The 18,361-nt window shown below is 42.5% G+C and overlaps 1 protein-coding gene across 2 annotated transcripts in view; it reads left to right on the forward strand.

The window, feature by feature from the left end:
* Positions 1-18,361, forward strand: part of LOC138674246 (uncharacterized) — a 205,363-nt gene that overhangs the window by 80,722 nt on the left and 106,280 nt on the right. For both annotated transcript variants that reach the window (XM_069762139.1, XM_069762141.1), the window contains exons 6-9: positions 648-736; positions 9,493-9,639; positions 14,386-14,437; positions 14,558-14,658. In XM_069762139.1, coding sequence (XP_069618240.1) covers positions 648-736; positions 9,493-9,639; positions 14,386-14,437; positions 14,558-14,658 — 389 coding nt within the window. The remainder of the gene's footprint in view (positions 1-647; positions 737-9,492; positions 9,640-14,385; positions 14,438-14,557; positions 14,659-18,361) is intronic.

An 18,361-nucleotide genomic window follows, 5' to 3' on the forward strand; every position in this document is an offset into this window, starting at 1 on the left:
ACTTCTCCATACAGATCTTCTCCAGATCTTTCAGGTTTCAGGGCAGTCGCTCTGCCTATTGTCCTGTGGCCCATCTTAGCCTTGTACAAGTATACAATTTTGTCCCTGGTGTTTTTAGACAACTGTTTGACCTTGGCCATGGTGGAAGGTTGGAATGTGATTGATTGAGTGTGTGGACAGGTGTCTTTTATATAGGTAGTACGTTCAAACAGGTGCAATTAATACAGGCAATGAGTGCAGAGTAGCAGAGCTTCTTAAAGAAAAAGTAACAGGTCTGTGAGAGCCAGAATTGTTGCTGGTTGGTAGGTGATCAAATACTTATTTTATGAAATAAAATGCAATTTAATTATTTAGAAATCCTACAATGTGATTTCCTGTATTTTATTTTTAGATTTTGTCACTGTTGAAGTGACCCTACGATAAAAATTACACACCTATCCATTATTTGTAGGTGGTAAAACTTCAAAACTCGACAGTGTATCAAATACTTATTTTCCCCACTGTATATATGTGTAACCAATCCATTAAAAAATAAATATATAGATTTTTTAAGGATTTGTTCCACTATTACACTGCTCACCTTAGACCACTTTCTGGTAACAGTTTGATCTCACAAAGAACGCTCATGATGATCTTCATTTTTCCAGTGTTGTGAACAAGAAGATCTTTTTGTTTGGAGGTCATGATGACAAAGGTGCTGATGAATGTTTGCCAGGGATATACTCGTTTGACCTAGGTAAGAAGCATTAAATGGTTTTATTTTGAGTGCCATGACGCAGAATTCTCTTGGATATAATGACCTGTTTCTATATAGACTGACATTTAATGGGGTCATTGGATTTATTTAGTTTAGAAAAATCTGACTTTGGGTGACCTCATTACTATATTTCAATATAACAATATCCAAATTGATTGAGAATAGAAGGTTTCCCCATTAGCAAAGAATGATAATTCTGTACTGGAAAGGTAAGTCAGGGGTGAGGAATCTTTTTTTCTGCCAAGGGCCATTTGGATATTTATACCATCCTTCGGGGGCCGTACAAATTGTGTGCTAACTCCACGCACAACGTACATCCTGACACTGGCACAGGTGTCAGAACATAATCTTTCATTGCACACGCATTCGGTAGTGAACACTGCGTGCGCGTCCTCCCAGAGTAAGAAGAAATTAATGGGCCAGCTGCCATCAAAATACAGCATCTGGCTCAAGAACTGCAGTCCCTGGAAATCTGCCCAGGGGCCAGATAAAAGTCATCGAGGATCGTAAAAAGCCGGCGGGCCGTTGGGGTAAGTGCATATGGTGTCACTTAGACGCCGGTGCATCCGCCAAATTTTCCCAGGCAAAACTGCTTTAGGAAAGTGCTGGCAGACGTTTTCATGAGGCAGCTTTGCCCTCATTCATGTAGCAGCTTCACCACTGGTGGCTTTCACTGTACCAGTAGAATATAGAAAGCTAAAAAGTCCCCCAAAGAGTGTGCATGTCACTCCTTTTTTTTAACTGTAAATTTTTATTAAATTTTTCAGTTAAACAAAACTAAACATAAATCCATATGGTTACATTCTGGACATAAAGTCAACTTACAATGAAGGAACCAATATGCTGAAAAGGCATTTAAAGGAGCAATAAATACAAAATACAGTCCACTGAAGTATAATATAAGGGATCGCTCCCCATGGTGTAACAAGACCCTAAGTATTCATTAATAAGCTCAATATTAAGTTCAGTAATAAGTCATTAAGAAGAAATTATTGATTCCACCATAAATTAGCTCCATCCTTTAATCTACTAACTATTAACAGAACAAAACATAAAAGAGGAAAATTCTTAGACAGACACGGATAAGGGTAGGGAAGGGGAAGAAGCACAAATCTAATAAAAATAGTGAGAGAGGAAGATCCTAACTGCTAGTCTGAGCCCAACAGTAATCCCAGAGGGTCCAAATCGCATCAAATCTGTCCACTTCTGCTCTCAGCAAGACTGTCACATATTCCATCCTGTGGATGTCAGAAATTCTATTCAGCAAGTGTTGTTGGGAGGGGGGAGAAGTCTGCTTCCAATTAAAAGCTATCAAACTCCTCGCTGCTGTAAGGATGTTTAACAGCAGTCTAGCTGAGTCTTTCTCCATTCCTTTAGGAGAAATGTTTAGGAGAAATAATAGCCAGATCCAATTCAACCTCCACAAAAAGAATCCTATAAATTAAAGCTTTTACTTCTTCCCAAAATTCCTCGATCTCCGGACAAGACCAAAAGATATGGAATAAAGAGCCAACCTCCAAATCGCAACGCCAGCGAAGGTTCGAGCTCTGAGGGTTCAATCTGTGGAGGGGATCCGGAGTGTGGCACCAGAACATCAACATTTTATATTGATTCTCCTTGTAGAGAATACAAATAGAAGATTTAGCAGCCTTCCCCCAAATGTGTTGCCAGGTTTGAGATGACAACCCTCTCTCTAAGATAGACTCCCATCTACTCATGTACGAATGTTTCCTTTGCTGACACTGGGACTATTTATGATCCTAAATATATAATAATATTGTGGTTGTTGGACCCCTTTTACAAATCCTCTAAAAATCAGATGGTACGGAAACCTTTGATGAACCATATAGCGACAAAGCAAGTTGCTTAATCTGCATATACTGAAAAAACTCCTTATTAGTTATAGAAAATTTAGATTTAATATTGTCAAACATAAGAATCTCAAGCATTTCCCCATTCACCAAATCTGTAAATCTGAACAGTCCCGCCGAGATCCACGGATGAACCATTGCAGGATCCATGCTATTTGGTATCAGAGACTTGTAAATAAATTATATCATTGGCGAATTATAAGAGGCCAGATTAAACTTCCTCCTACATGCGAGCCAAACCTCCTTTGTAAACTGCATAGGACACAATAACGGAACCGAAACCCCAACAGGCTTATTTGACCATGATAGGGAATTTGTACGAATTGGGGCCAACCATAACTTCTCTATTTCAGTCCACTTGCTAAAATCCCACAGACAGGACCATGAAGGAATCCTACGCAAATGTGCTGCCCAATAATACCCAACAATATCAGGGACAGTAGGACCCCCCTGTGTTTTATGAGAGATAAGAACACGCGTAGAAATTCGATGACGCTTATCGTTCCAGATGAACTTCATTATAGAAGCTTGAAGGGACTTGAGTTACCCCCGTAGGGACCCTAACTGGTAGAGTTTCAAAATAGTATACAACCTTGGGGAGAAGATACATCTTAATTGAGGCTATATGGCCTGTCATGGACAGTAAAAGCTGCTTCCATTTATCCAATAATTTTCTCAAAGCAGAAAATAATGACGGAAAATTGCTAGAGTACAGTGTATTATAAGAAGAGGACAAGTGAACCCCCAGACACTTGATACTGTCAATCTTCCATGTAAACTTGAAATTCAATTTTAAAAGATCCAAAACACCCGGAAGAACATTCAACGACATGGCTTCCATTTTAGAAGTATTTAATTTATAACCCGATAAGCCCCCATAAAATTTTAATATTTCCATAAGATTAGGTAACGTAGTGTGTAGCTTGGTAAGGGTTAAGAGTACATCATCCTCAAACAATGAAATCTTGAAAACTATATTTCTGACCTTAACTCCTGAAATATTAGTGTTTTGCCAATTCTTTGCAGCCAAAGGCTCTGTACACATGACATATCGCAAAGGCTATAAGGGCATTCCTGTCGTGTACTATTCGAGATTTTAAAAGAGGGAGCGGAATGAAAAGGCAGTTTAATGGAGACCAAAGGGGAACTATGGTATATAATGCCCTAATAGCTGTCAGAAAAGCCCCCGAGATACCAAAAGTTTTCACAGTCTCAAACAAAAAAGGCCAATTTAGTCAGTCAAATGTTTTTTCTGTGTCCAGGCTTAGGACAAGGGTTTGTACATTTGCCCTGTTAGAAACCTCTATCAGGTCTATTGCCCTACTGGGCCTTATCAATAAGCCGGGGAAACCAAGAATTGAGCCTGTTGACCAGCATGCGGGTGAAAATTTTCAGAGTTTAATAGTGCTATTGGATGATAATTAGAACAATCCAGTGGATCCTTTCCAGGCTTAGGAACAAAGACCAGATAAGAATGGGGCAACGAGCCCGGGATGGGAGAACCTTCCATAAAAGAATTAAACCTCTTAGTTATGTGTGGAGTAAGCTCCTCCAGAAAGGTCTTATAATACAGGTTAACCCATCTGGACCTGCAGATTTACCCAAAGGGAGATGCTTCAAGATATCTACAATCTCCTACTTAGTTACTGATTGATTAAGAAATGTTAATGCTTTTGGAAGGAGCGCTGGAAGAGTTAGACCCAAAGTAAAATTCTGCAATAAGGTATCTCTGGCCTTCTTATATGAGGGAATGCTATTTTTTTAGATTATATAATTTGCGTTCATAATCATGGAACACATTTGAAATTTCTACCAGATTATAGTGAATCATGCCATCGCCTCCCCTAAGGGCCTGAGACTTAAAGGATGAGACTTTTTCTTTCAATTGCCTGGTCAATAATGAATGGGCCTTATTACCCTTTTTGTAGTATTTTTGTTTTGTATAAAGAAGTAATTTGTCAACTTTATGTAAAGAAATATCTTTTAACCTATTTCTAATCCCTACTACTTTCTTCAAGGCCCCCAAAGAAGGTGACCCAACCAATTTACATTCCAGTGTTCTAAGTTGGGTGCTTAATTTATTATATTCAAGTTTAACACTCGTTTTCAATCTAGAACCATCCTACAGTAACCCCTCATCACTGCCTTGTGAGCCTTCCACAGAGTTAAAAGCTTCATTAACATGAAAGAATTCAGTGAGATGGCCCAATAAGGTCTTTCTAATATTAGGATCTTTGATTAAAAACTCAATCAGGCGCCAATGAAAAATCCGAGAAAAAGGTTGAGTAGACTTGAGATCCAGCACGACCGGAGCATGATCCATCCAGGTAATTTGACCCATTTCAACTTTTTCCAGCATCTTAAGAGCTATTAGATTTGCAAAAAAAAAAATCTATTTTAGAATGGGTATTATTAGGAGGAGAGTAAAAGGAAAAGGCCCTTTCTTTAGCATGATCTATCCTCTGTAAATCAAAAAGTGAATTGGCCCTAATCAATCTCCTGAAATTCAACGCCATTCTAGCCAAATTATGTGATGAAGGCTTGCCCCCAAAGGAGTGCCTATCAAAAACCTCTGAGAAAGGGATAGTAAAGTCCTCTCCCATTACTAAAGCTGCCAGCGGAAGAGAAAACATCCTCTCCAGAAAAACAAATCTGCCCTGTATTTGGGGCATTTAAATTACATAAATTAATGGATTTTCCCATTAATGTGACCTTTAAAACAACGAATCTACCCCAGGATCAATATGCACCTTACTCACCTACAAGGAACAGGCTGAGGATATTAGAATTGCTACTCCCTGCCTCTTATTGTTATTAAAAGCTAAATAGAACACAAGGAAGGAGCTGAGAGCAAACTTAAATATTCCAGTGTTATCATAGTGGGTTTCTTGCGAAAAGGCTATATCAGCTCACTGAGCCTTCAGCTCCTGTAGTGTGAGCCTACTTTTTCTAGGGGAATTAAGACCCTTAACATTAAATAAAATTAAGCCAGTCATGGTGAAAAAGTGAGTTACTCGCAAAAAGCATGGGGCCCTAAAAAGGAACCCTCATTGCAGCTTCTTCAGCAGGTAATGGATCTTCAGATTCTCAGTGCAGTTGTAATTCTTCCCTCTAAAAATTTGTGCCTGAGCTAAAAGAAAGGGTAAGAACACAAGGGCAAGGAGAAGACCAAGACATAAACAAACAAAAACACAAATAATAAACTGAAGTAAATTCAGTGTCATATTTCCCAGAGGAAAAAAAAACAGGTCCGGGGCTACTCCTGTGGCCTAAACTGAACCCACCAGGAATGCAAATTTAGCAACGTAACCCCATAAAAAATTAACTAGTGAGGAGGGCCCAGAGTCTGACCCGACCAATGGCCAGAGACTGAAAGAGAAATCTATGAATACCAGAAAAAAGGAAAAAGTTTCCTTACAGTAGATCAGAGCCCGGGGTCCTCCAGGTGAAGAATAATACCATCATGTGGATTAATCCACAGAACAACTAAGCAGCAACACTCAACTAAAATATTAATTGAAATATTTTACCTGTAGTGGCTCAAACTTGTGTACCAAAGCAGCAGGTCATAAGAAATCATCATCATCATATTATCAGATATTAGACTATCAATTCAACCATCATGAAATAAAAAAATAATATCTCAACGCATTCTATTAGAAGGCAGTCCTCTTTTACCCACCCTTTCCCCTGGAACTCTCCGATCTATTCTCCTCTTCTGACTCCTGACCAGGGGTGGTGATGGCCCAGCCAGTAAAGGAATATCCCAGTACTCAATCTTGGTGACCTGCAGACCCATAGCTTCACAAAAGGCTGGGAGATCCTCCAAGGAGCGTAGTGACGCTGAGATTTCTTCTCTGCAAGCTATTAGAGCAAAAAGAAAACCCCATCTGTATGGGATCCAGAGGTCTTTCAAAATGGACAACAAGAGCCTGAGGAGCCTTCTTTTCTGTAGGGAAACGGGACAATTCCAGGAACAGCTGAAATGAAAGTATGAAATTTCTTTTTGCAGTCTAGCCTTTGCCTTAATCCTTTACTTAGTCTCATAGTCATGAAGACAGCAGATATCCCGTGGATACGAGGTTGACTCCTTAGGTTGCAGGGCACAGTGAGCTCTGTCAAATTTAATTGCCGTTGAGGAAAGGTCTCCCAATACAGCATTAAAAATCTCTTGTAGAATTAGTTTGAGATTTTCTTGCTCATTAAATTCTGGAATGCCCCTCACCCTAATGTTACACCTTCTCCCCCTGTTATCCAGATCTTCCAACTGCCTTTTAGTTCTTTGGCAGTCTTCTATTGTGAGATGGATAGCCTATGCAGTTTAGCAACATGAGATGTAGTGGTATCATGTTCCACCTCCAGAGAGTCTATGCGACTGGCTAAATGCTGTAAGTCCTGTCTCATACAGGCAATCTCAGATCTACAGGTCTCCTTAACCTCTGCAAATGAGGATTTAAAATCATATTTAGGGTATTTTAAGGTAATTGAGCAAGAAGACTTTTCCAGGGTGTTAAGGGAGGAGAACTCTTTTGACCCTCTTCCTTCTCAGCGGACTCCCCTGTGTAATCACTCCAGACCTCTGAATTATTAGCAATATGAGAAATTTTGCGGAGACCTTTTAAATTAGCCACATCTTCTCCAACCCTCTCTGATCTATTTTTTCTTAGAGTGGTCTTAGTAGCATTGAGGGGCATAGGAGATCCAGTCTCCTGACATTGCAGAAGGAAGTGGAGGAGAGGAATCCGTCCCCATGTTCCTGAAGCGGGATGCCATTTTGTAAGCGCTCAGCCCTTGAGAGACAACTCCCCATGCTTGTCTCTCGCCTGCTGCTGCTGAGATAGGCAGCCTGCAGGACCTTCATCCTGTCAGGGGCATATTCGCCGGTAATGCTCTGGAGGTCCTCTCCACCCGTGCCTATCAGCGCAGCATCTCCCTCATGCTTTGCGGTCTCTTCATCCTCGCAGCAAGATGGAACCCGTGTTCCCACGCTTGACGGCTTCTGCGGGAGAAAAGCATACAGAGACGTCACGGGTGGGGCAGAGATTGCTCCCGCTTGTGCTGGGGGTTTAATTTACCTGAGATCCATTGTTGGAGCAAGAAATAGTGTCAGTACAGGTACTCTAATGCTAGACAGACCTGGCAGTAGCTCCTCCAACTCACATCTGATCAGCCCAGCATCCGAACATTTCTCCCCCGAGCATGTCACTCCTTTTAGGGTATGTGCACACGTTGTGGACTTCCTGCTGATCCGCAGCGTTTTTTTTACGGTGCAGAAATGCTGCAGATCCGCAAGTGATTTACAGTACAATGTTATTCAATGAAGGAAAAAAAAAACTGTGCTAATGGTGTGGAAAATTCTGTGCAGAAACGCTGCAGATTAAAAGAAGTAGCATGTCACTTTTTTTTTGTGGATCTGCAGCGTTTTTGTACCCATTCCATTATAGAAATCCGCATGGGTAAAAAACGCAAGAAATCGGCACAAAATCTGCAGTAAGGCTACGTTCACATTTGCATTGTGCGGTGCAGCGTCGGCGATGCAACGCACAACGCAAATGTAAACGCATGCACAACACAGCATTTTGGGACGCATGCGTCCACTTTTGCATGGTTTTTGGCGCAGAAAAAACTGCATCATGCAGCGTCCTCTGCTCCCTGAAGCATGCGCCACAGTGACGCATGCGTCACAAAATGCAAGTGCAATGCATGTCCATGCGCCCCCCCATGTTAAATATAGGGGTGCATGACGCATGCGTCGCCGCGGCTGCGCCCGATGCAACGTTAATGTGAACGTAGCCTAAATCCGCAGCAAATCCGCATAAAAAACGCATCAAATTCGCACCTGCGTTTTCTGCCAAGAGATGCAGAATCCGCACAAAAAATTCCACAGGCAATTCCGCAACGTGGGCACATACCCTTAACTTCTTGAGTCTTTCCAAAGAAGTGACAGAAGATGAAACATGTGCACAGCAATGTAATTTTGACATTCTTTCGTCACTGGATCTCCCGCTGTCATCGCTAGATCGGTGTGTGTGACACCGATCTAGCGATGCGATCTAGCGATGCGTTCGCTTGTAACCAGGGTAAACATCGGGTTACTAAGCGCAGGGCCGCGCTTAGTAACCCGATGTTTACCCTGGTTACAAGCGTAAAACTAAAAAAAAACAAACAGCACATACTTACATTCTGGTGTCCGTCAGGTCCCTTGCCGTCTGCTTCCCGCACTCAGTGACTGCCGGCCGTAAAGTGAAAGCAGAGCACTGTGCTTTCACTTTCACTTTACGGCCGGCAGTCACAGTGCGGGAAGCAGAGACGGCAAGGGACCTGACGGACACCAGAATGTAAGTATGTGCTGTTTGGTTTTTTTTACGCTGGTAACCACGGTAAACATCGGGTTACTAAGCGCGGTCCTGCGCTTAGTAACCCGATGTTTACCCTGGTTACCCGGGGACCTCGGCATCGTTGGTCGCTGGAGAGCTGTCTGTGTGACAGCTCCCCAGCGACCACACTACGATTTACCTACGATCACGGCCAGGTCACATCGCTGGTCGTGATCGTAGGTAAATCGTATAGTGTGACGGTACCCTAAGAGTAGTGAGACTGTAAAACTATCTTTCCCAGAATATTTGGTAGGGGTGATGGATTAAAGAGCTGTGAGCAGCAGTGGATTTAGTCTTCTTCTGACTCATTGGAATTGGGAAGGAAACATAAATTAGCATTTTAGGATAAAAGGCGAAACCTGATTGAATTAAATGCTAATGGTCGCCGAGAACTTTTGACCTCCTCTGCTACGAGTTTTTATTTCTTGTCCCAGAAAAAAAGAGGATCATAAAGATTAAAACTATAAACATTGTCCTTACATTTCAGGTACCTTAAAATGGGAAAAATTAACACCAACTGGAGCTGCCCCACAGACCTTGAGCCATAGTGTTGCAGCTGTTGGTGAAAATGTTTTTGTTTTTGGTGGTATCGACCATGGAAAAGTTGTAGATGACTTGCACATGTTCAACACAGGTAATTTGCTTAAAATAAATTTTGTCTTTGTGTTTGCCTGGTCTAGTATAGTCTACTAAAAATCTATGTATTTCGATGGCTTCAATGAATGACTAATTTTATTTCAATTAATTGTTAAATCAGATTTAGGTAAATCGAGGAAAAAAAGGACATTGTTATACTTGTTCGAAAATCAATGGATACTAGCATTTTGTCAATAAAGTTTTCTGTTTTTATATTATAATAGGCGGCGCGCATACTCTGTAAGTGGTTCTTTTTCTCTTTCCTTATTGCTATTACCATTAACCACTTTGTTTGCACCCCCATGGCTGTTTACAGGTTATTGTGCTATTTGCTGTGCTCCAGCAACAATACAATTGTATGTGTAACAAAAATTTTCAAATTGTTGAGAACCCAACTAGAAGACCATAAAATTTAGCTTTTATTTTTATTAATTAAAGTAAAGTATATACAAAGGGTAAAAAACTTTTTGTTCCTTATCTGTCTCAATAGTCTGCAGTTATTTTATGCAGTATTCCTGCTAATTTATATTTATAAAGTGTATAGCACCTGGTATGCTAATAGATATTGGCAGAAAAGGACAACAAATTTTAGCACAAGCATCCCCCCAACATGTTTCTTCGTGCTAGCCGCGTCATCAGGGGATGGGACATAGACTTAAGTAGCTAGCATGGTGAAATATGTTGGGGGGAAGTTGGTGCTAAAATTTTTTGTCCTATTCTGCCACTATCAGTATACTGGGTGCTATACACTTTATAAATATAAATTAGCAGGAATACTGCATAAAATAACTTCCATGGGCATCAGAGGTCTGCTCCAAAGATTCAAAGACTGCACCAAAAAAAATCTGCACCGATGCACAAAATTTTTTTCAGTTGGATCTGGGGCCGGACAAAGTAGGGTCCAAGCAGAATCCAGACCCTCATCACCAGACATTAACCCCCAGGTTACAGGTGACCCTGATGAGTCTCAGATAGCTGAGACGCACGAGAACTGTACTGTGCTCTCAGGACAGGAAGAGAAAGAGGATGACTCTCAGGGTGAGAAGTGGGAGAACATAAAGGATGACAATGAGGTTGTAGATCCTATTTGGTGTGAACCAAGAGGCACGCAACTGAGTAAATAAGTAGAGGAGGTGGAGGATGGGGATGACAAGGTTACGTTGCAGCTTCCCACACAGATGCAGAGTGATTCAACCACAACAAGCACTGCATCCTCAGCCCCAACTCTAGCCAGCAGTGGTCGTGGGTCTGCCGTTTGCATGGGCCCTTTTCTGAGACTGCAAATGATGACCCAAATCATGTTATCTGCCAACTTTTTTAAAAAAAAAGCAACTCCGTACAGGCAAAAATTCCAATAATTTGACAACTACATGCATGAACCGTCACATGCACGATCCACATGTGATAGTCTGGAAATCTCATTGGGCTAAAATGTGGCCTAGCGGGCCTCACCAACCACTGGCTGTACCATAAAATGCTTCTGCTGCTTTTTCTTCCTCCGTCACCATGGCAAGTGCTCTAACCTAGGTATCTGGCCGAAGAACCTCCATTTATTTATCTGTCACCTTTTGCGGAAGTGGACATGTCTGCTGTTTTGGGCCAATCTCAGACACCAAGCACATCATATCTTTCTCAATCCACTATAACATCTCCGCTTGCACCTCACCTGGGTACTAGGAGACTGTGAGGGCTGCGGGGACAGTTGGGGAAGGGACTGCTCCACAAGTATTGAAATTCCCAAGGCTTGAGGTACAAACTTCTGTATTTAACACTTCTTCCACTGCATTTGCCTCCTCCATCTCCTCTAAGGCCTCCACCTGCACCCTCAACTGCTCCCTTACCAAGTTATGCATTCCAATAAAGTAGAGAGAATCCCCCCCACCTCCGTATTGTGCAGCCAGAGCTCACTGCAATCAGCAGTGTTTAAATTAATCAGCCTTGGAAATCGCAGTCACACAGCTCAAAAATTGCGGACAGTATTCAGGTTGAGTTGGCGCAATGGCTGTCTTCACTGAGCCTGGAGCTAGGGAAGTCTGTGTGCGATAATGGTGTGAACCTGGTGGCGGCCCTACTCTGGGGCAACCTTACACACGTGCCTTGCATTGCTCACATCCCCAACCTGGTGGTACAGCAATTTCTCTGCCACTATCCCAGCCTGGATGGGCTGCTGCAGAAAGCAGTTGCTGTGTGCTCACTTCCGCGGTTCTCAGCCCACAGGTCATCGACTTGCATCACTACAGATGTTTTTCGGGCTACCGATTAACCAGTTGATAAGCGATGTGCCGACATGGTGGAATTCCACTCTGCACAAGTTGCAGCGACTGTGGCCCTGGTGCAATATATGTCATTTTGCATAGCCTGGGCCAACTCAGTATGGATGAGGAGCAAATCACACTTGCAGAATGGGCAGAGATGAAAGACCTCTATACCTTTCTGCACAGTTTTGAGATGGATACTAAGATGGTTAGTGCTGATGATGCCATCATCAGCATCACTATTCCGGTCATCTACATGCTGGAGCACACTTTGAATAGTCTGAGGGATGAGGTTGGGATCCGAGAGGAAGAAGAGGATGCAGAAGGGATCACAATATCTCTAAGTTCCGAACTGTCATTAAACAGTCTGGTGCCATGGGAGGGTGGATTACAGGAATCGAGGGGGGCTTATGGCACCATGCAAACTGTTAGTGAAGGTGCAGGAGCCGAGGAATGGAGGAAGGAAGACTAAGAGGAAGAGATGATGGGTGCACAACAGTCAGGAGATGAAGAGGATAATGATCCTCTCTGTTGTCCATGGTTTGCAGGAGGGGATGAAGGAAGCAAACTTGAGTGTTACCCTGTCACAAACACACCATGGACTTGAACGTCATGGAAGCATCCGACACTTCTTGCTGCATTATATGCAACATGATGCCCATATTGTTGTAGGATTAGAAATAGTGCTGAAGGAAGTGGAAGGGGTGTCAGAGCCCCATTATACTATTTGTATTCTGGAGAAATTGATGATACTTTACTCGTATGTGCCAATACTTTTTCGAATTGTGGAGAAACCAAGTTGGATCTCCATTTGTCTGTAGTGGAAGGAGTGTCAGAGCCACATTATACTATTTCTACTTTGGGGAAATTGATACTTCATGAGTGGTGGGTGCCAATAATTTTTTGAACTGTGTAGACTCCAAATTGGATCTCCATCTGGTGGGTTGCCTGTAGTGGAAAGTGTGTCAGAGACCCATTATACTATTTTTACTCTGGGGAAATTTATGCCAATTTAGTGGTGTGTACCAATAATTTTTTGAAATGTGGAGACTCCAAGTTTGGTGTCCATCTGATGGGTTGCCTTTTTGGAAGGGTCTCGGAACACCAGGCCTACACCTGTCACTCATCCACCTCTTACTTATCAATTTGTAAGCTAGAAATGTCCCATCCTTCCATGCTGTGCCATTATAATATTTCTACTGTGGGTCAATTGATGCCACTTTTCCTGGTGTCTGCCCATAACTGTTTTGGACTGCAAGTTGGGTCTCCTTCATGTGTCTTGCCTGAATTTGGCAGGGCTCTCAGACCACCAGGCCTACACCTGACACTTATCCACCTGTTACTGATCAATGTTTAAAGGGAATCTGTCACCCCAATTCGCCTATAAGCTAAGACCACCAGCATCAGGGGCTTATCTACAGCATTCTGTAATGCTGTAGATAAACCTCCGATGCACCCTACAAGATAAGAAAAACAGGTTATATTATACTCACCCAGGGGCGGTCACGGTGCGGTTCGATTGGCATCGCGGTCTGGGTCCAGTGCCTCCCATCTTCATACGATGACGTCCTCTTCTTTTTCTTCCTGCCGCGGCTCCTGCGCAGGCGTACTTTGTCTGCCCTGTTGAGGGCAAAGCAAAGTACTGCAGTGCACAGGCGCCGGGCAGGAAGAAAAGAAGAGGAGGTCATCGTATGAAGATGGGAGGTGCCCGACCCAGACCACGACGCCCATCTAACCGCCCCTGGGTGAGTATAATATAACCTGTTTTTCTTATCTTGCAGGGTACATCGGAGGCTTATCTACAGCATTACAGAATGCTGTAGATAAGCCCCTGATGCTGGTGGTCTTAGCTTATAGGCGAATTGGGGTGACAGATTCCCTTTAAGCTAGAAATTCTGGTCCATGCCCTGTCCCATGCAGTGCAATTATACTATTTGTACTCTGGGTAAATTGATGTCACGTTTCTTGGTATCTGCCCCTAATTTGAGCTGTTTGGCAGCTTTTGGGCTCTATGTGTTTGGTTTTGCCTCCTATTGAATTCAATGGGGTTTGGATACGTTTGACGAACTGTGCGGCGAACATCGGGAGGTTCGTCGAACGTAACCAAACCAAACCTTAAACATTTTGCTTGTGTCTACTTAGAAATACTGATGTAAAATACTGAATCTGTGGCCTTATACTATTCCTCTTATAGTTCCACTCCTGATTTTGTGATACAAACATTGTAAAATACTGACTAAATACTGCATGTGTGCACATAGCCAAAGTGTTATCATTTTACTGGGAGGAAAGGAGGAATAGTCCAAGCAGTGATCATGCCCCTTTGCAGTACAGGCTGAAAAATCTTTAGAGACTAGCTGAAATGAGACTGTACCTGAGAAGGTTCTGGGTAATTTTAAGTTTACTAGATTATGGAGGTATAAATATTTGCCTTTTAAAAAATTATAATAATTGGTATTATTTTTCTTTTGTCACTAATAAAATTTTAGTTTCTGAAACATGGGTGCCAGTAAAGACATCTGGTTCAATGCCCGAGGCAAGGTAAAAAATTTACATTATTTTGCAAAACTAAATTATAAAGTAATTCCTTTGATTATCCAGATTTACGGTAATTGTTATCTTTGAAAAAAATGTAGTAATTCATTGATGTGTTATACTAAGATCGGGTCACACATTTGCCCCTGTCGGACAACAAATATACATGTTTGGTGGCTGTTCAGCAGATGGAGTGTACTACAGTGATGTCTACATCCTGAATACAGGTAAACTATTTTCTTTCCTGCTACACATATAGATAATTCTTATGTATATAAAATTGAAGTCTTGCATTCTTTTTTTTTCCATTTTCAATCTTACAAATTGCTAAATATCTTTCTAACTAGTTATCTGTGTTTAATGAATATGCTAGTAAACAAAAAAGGCATTTTTTTATTTAGATGCTGTATTATGTGTCAAAATGAACAATTAGTTAAAGGGAACCTGTCGGCAGGATTGTGCACAGTAACCTACAGACAGTGTCAGTTCGGCGCCGTTATACTGATTAAAATGATACCTGGGTTGATGAAATTCATCTTGTGGTTGATGTTTAATCTTTATATTCAGTTTTTAGTTATTGAGATTCATATACACCAGGGCGGGCCTGGAGAGGGGTCTTCATGTAGTGCTCTGATTAGGTATTCATAATACAGACTGCTGACAGGTCACTGATCCCTCAGTCACCTGCTCCCTAGTTTGCATAATGAATATCTGTATATACTTAAAAAAAAAAAAAGAATAAACCTGCAGGCAGGTGCCAGCCGTGACATTTGCTCTGCAGCATAATTGAATGTTATACAACCCCTGGCAAAAATTATGTTATCACCGTCCTTGGAGGATGTTCATTCAGTTGTTTAATTTTGTATAAAAAAAAAGCAGATCACATACATGGCACAAAACTAAAGTAATTTCAAATGGCAACTTTCTGGCTTTAACCCCTTTACCCCCAAGGGTGGTTTGCACGTTATGGACCGGGCCAATTTTTACAATTCTGACCACTGTCCCTTTATGAGGTTATAACTCTGGAAGGCTTCAGCGGATCCCGGTGATTCTGACATTGTTTTCTCGTGACATATTGTACTTCATGATAGTTGTAAAATTTCTTTGATATTACCTACGTTTATATGTGAAAAAAATGGAAATTTGGCAAAAATTTTGAAAATTTCACAATTTTCCAACTTTGATTGAATTTTTATGCAATTAAATCACAGAGATATGTCACACAAAATACTTAATAAGTAACATTTCCCACATGTCTACTTTACATCAGCACAATTTTGGAACCCAAATTTTTTTTTTTTTAGGGAGTTATAAGGGTTAAAAGTTGACCAGCAATTTCTCATTTTTCCAACACCATTTTATTTTAGGGACCACATCTCATTTGAAGTCATTTTGAGGGGTCTATATGATAGAAAATACCCAAGTGTGACACCATTCTAAAAACTGCACCCCTCAAGGTGCTTAAAACCACATTCAAGAAGTTTATTAACCCTTCAGGTGTTTCACAGGAATTTTTGGAATGTTTAAATAAAAATGAACATTTATCGTATATACTCGAGTATAAGCCGACCCGAGTATAAGCCGACCCCCCTAATTTTGCCACAAAAAACTGGGAAAACATATTGACTCGAGTATAAGCCTAGGGTGGAAATGCAGCATTTACCGGTGAATTTCAAAAATAAAAATAGATCATTATTTCCCCATAGCTGTGCCATATAGTGCTCTGCACCGTTCATATTTCCCCATAGCTGTGCCCCATATAGTGCTCTGCACCGTTCATTTTGTCCCATAGCTGTGCCCCATATAGTGCTCTGCACCATTCATTTTGTCCCATAGCTGTGCCCCATACTGTGCTCGGCACCGTTCATTATTGCCCCATATCTGTGCCCCATATAGTGCTCTGCACCGTTCATTGTGCCCCATAGCTGTGCCCCATATACAGTGCTCTGCACCGTTCATTGTGCCCCATAGCTGTGCCCCATACTGTGCTCGGCACCGTTCATTATTGCCCCATATCTGTGCCCCATATACAATGCTCTGCACCGTTCATTTTGTCCCATAGCTGTGCCCCATACAGTGCTCTGCACCGTTCATTGTGCCCCATATCTGTGCCCCATATAGTGCTCTGCGCCGTTCATTGTGCCCCATAGCTGTGCCCCATATACAGTGCTCTGCACCGTTCATTGTGCCCCATAGCTGTGCCCCATATACAGTGCTCTGCACCGTTCATTGTGCCCCATAGCTGTGCCCCATATACAGTGCTCTGCACCGTTCATTGTGCCCCATAGCTGTGCCCCATATACAGTGCTCTGCACCGTTCATTGTGCCCCATAGCTGTGCCCCATATACAGTGCTCTGCACCGTTCATTGTGCCCCATAGATGCTCCACATAAATCTGTGGCGCTGCTGCTGCTGCAATAAAAAAAAAAAACACATACTCACCTCTCTTGCTTGCAGCTCCCAGCGTCCGGTCCCGGCGCCTCCATCTTCCCGGCATCTCTGCTCTGACTGATCAGGCAGAGGGCGCCGCGCACACTATATGCGTCATCGCGCCCTCTGACCTGAACAGTCAGAGCGCAGATAGACGCCGGGAAGATGGAGGCGCCGGGAAGATCGTGCGACGCCCGGCGGCTGGAACGGGGACAGGTGAATATTACATACTTACCTGCTCCTGGCGTCCGGCTCCCTCTGCCTGTCACAGCTGTCTTCGGTGCCGCAGCCTCTTTCTCTATCAGCGGTCACCGGCACCGCTGATTAAAAAAATGAATACACGGCTCCACCCCTATGGGAGGTGGAGCCGCCTATTCATTTTTCTAATGAGCGGTCCCACGTGACGGCTGAAGAGGGGAAGAAGCTGCAGCACAGAAGACAGCTGTGACAGGCAGAGGGAGCGTCAGGATCGCTGGGACTAGGTAAGTATGCCTCAGCGCCCTCACCCGCTGACCCTGCCACCCACCTTGACTCGAGTATAAGCTGAGAGGGGCACTTTCAGCCCAAAAATTTGGGCTGAAAATCTCGGCTTATACTCGAGTATATATGGTAACTTTTTTTCACAAAAAATTTACTTCAGCTCCAATTTGTTTTATTTTACCAAGGGTAACAGGAGAAAATAGACCTCAAACATTGTTGTACAATTTGTCCTGAGTACGCCGATACCCCATATGTGGAGGTAAACCACTGTTTGGGTGCATGACAGAGCTCGGAAGCGAAGGAGTGCCATTTGACTTTTCAATGCAAAATTGACTGGAATTGAGATGGGACGCCATGTTGCGTTTGGAGAACCACTGATGTGCCTAAATATTAAAACCCCCCACAAGGGACACCATTTTGGAAAGTAGACCCCCTAAGGAACTTATCTAGAGGTGTGGTGAGCACTTTGACCCACCAAGTGCTTCACAGAAGTTTATAGTGCAGAACCGTAAAAATAAAAAATCATTTTTTTTCACAAAAATTATCTTTTTGCCCCCAATTTTTTATTTTCCCAATGGTAATAGAAGAAATTGAACCACAAAAGTTGTTGTACAACTTGTCCTGAGTACACTGATACTCCATATGTGGGGGTAAACCACTGTTTGGGCGCATGGGAGAGCTCGGAAGGGTAGGAGCGCCGTTTGACTTTTCAAAGCAAAATTGACAGGAATTGAGATGGGACGCCATGTTGCGTTTGGAGAGCCACTGATGTGCCTAAACATTGAAACCCCCCACAAGTGACACCATTTTGGAAAGTAGACCCCCTAAGGAATGTATCTAGATGTGTGGTGAGCACTTTGACCCACCAAGGGCTTCACAGAAGTTTATAATGCAGAGCCGTAAAAATAAAACAAAAAATTTTTCCGACAAAAATTATTTTTTAGCCCCCAGTTTTGTATTTTTCCGAGGGTAACTGTTATGACACGGTGGTTTAGGAGCAACATGGAACGAGCTCTAAAG

This window comes from Ranitomeya imitator, chromosome 1 (genome assembly GCF_032444005.1).
Source record: "Ranitomeya imitator isolate aRanImi1 chromosome 1, aRanImi1.pri, whole genome shotgun sequence".
Lineage (NCBI taxonomy): Eukaryota > Metazoa > Chordata > Amphibia > Anura > Dendrobatidae > Ranitomeya > Ranitomeya imitator.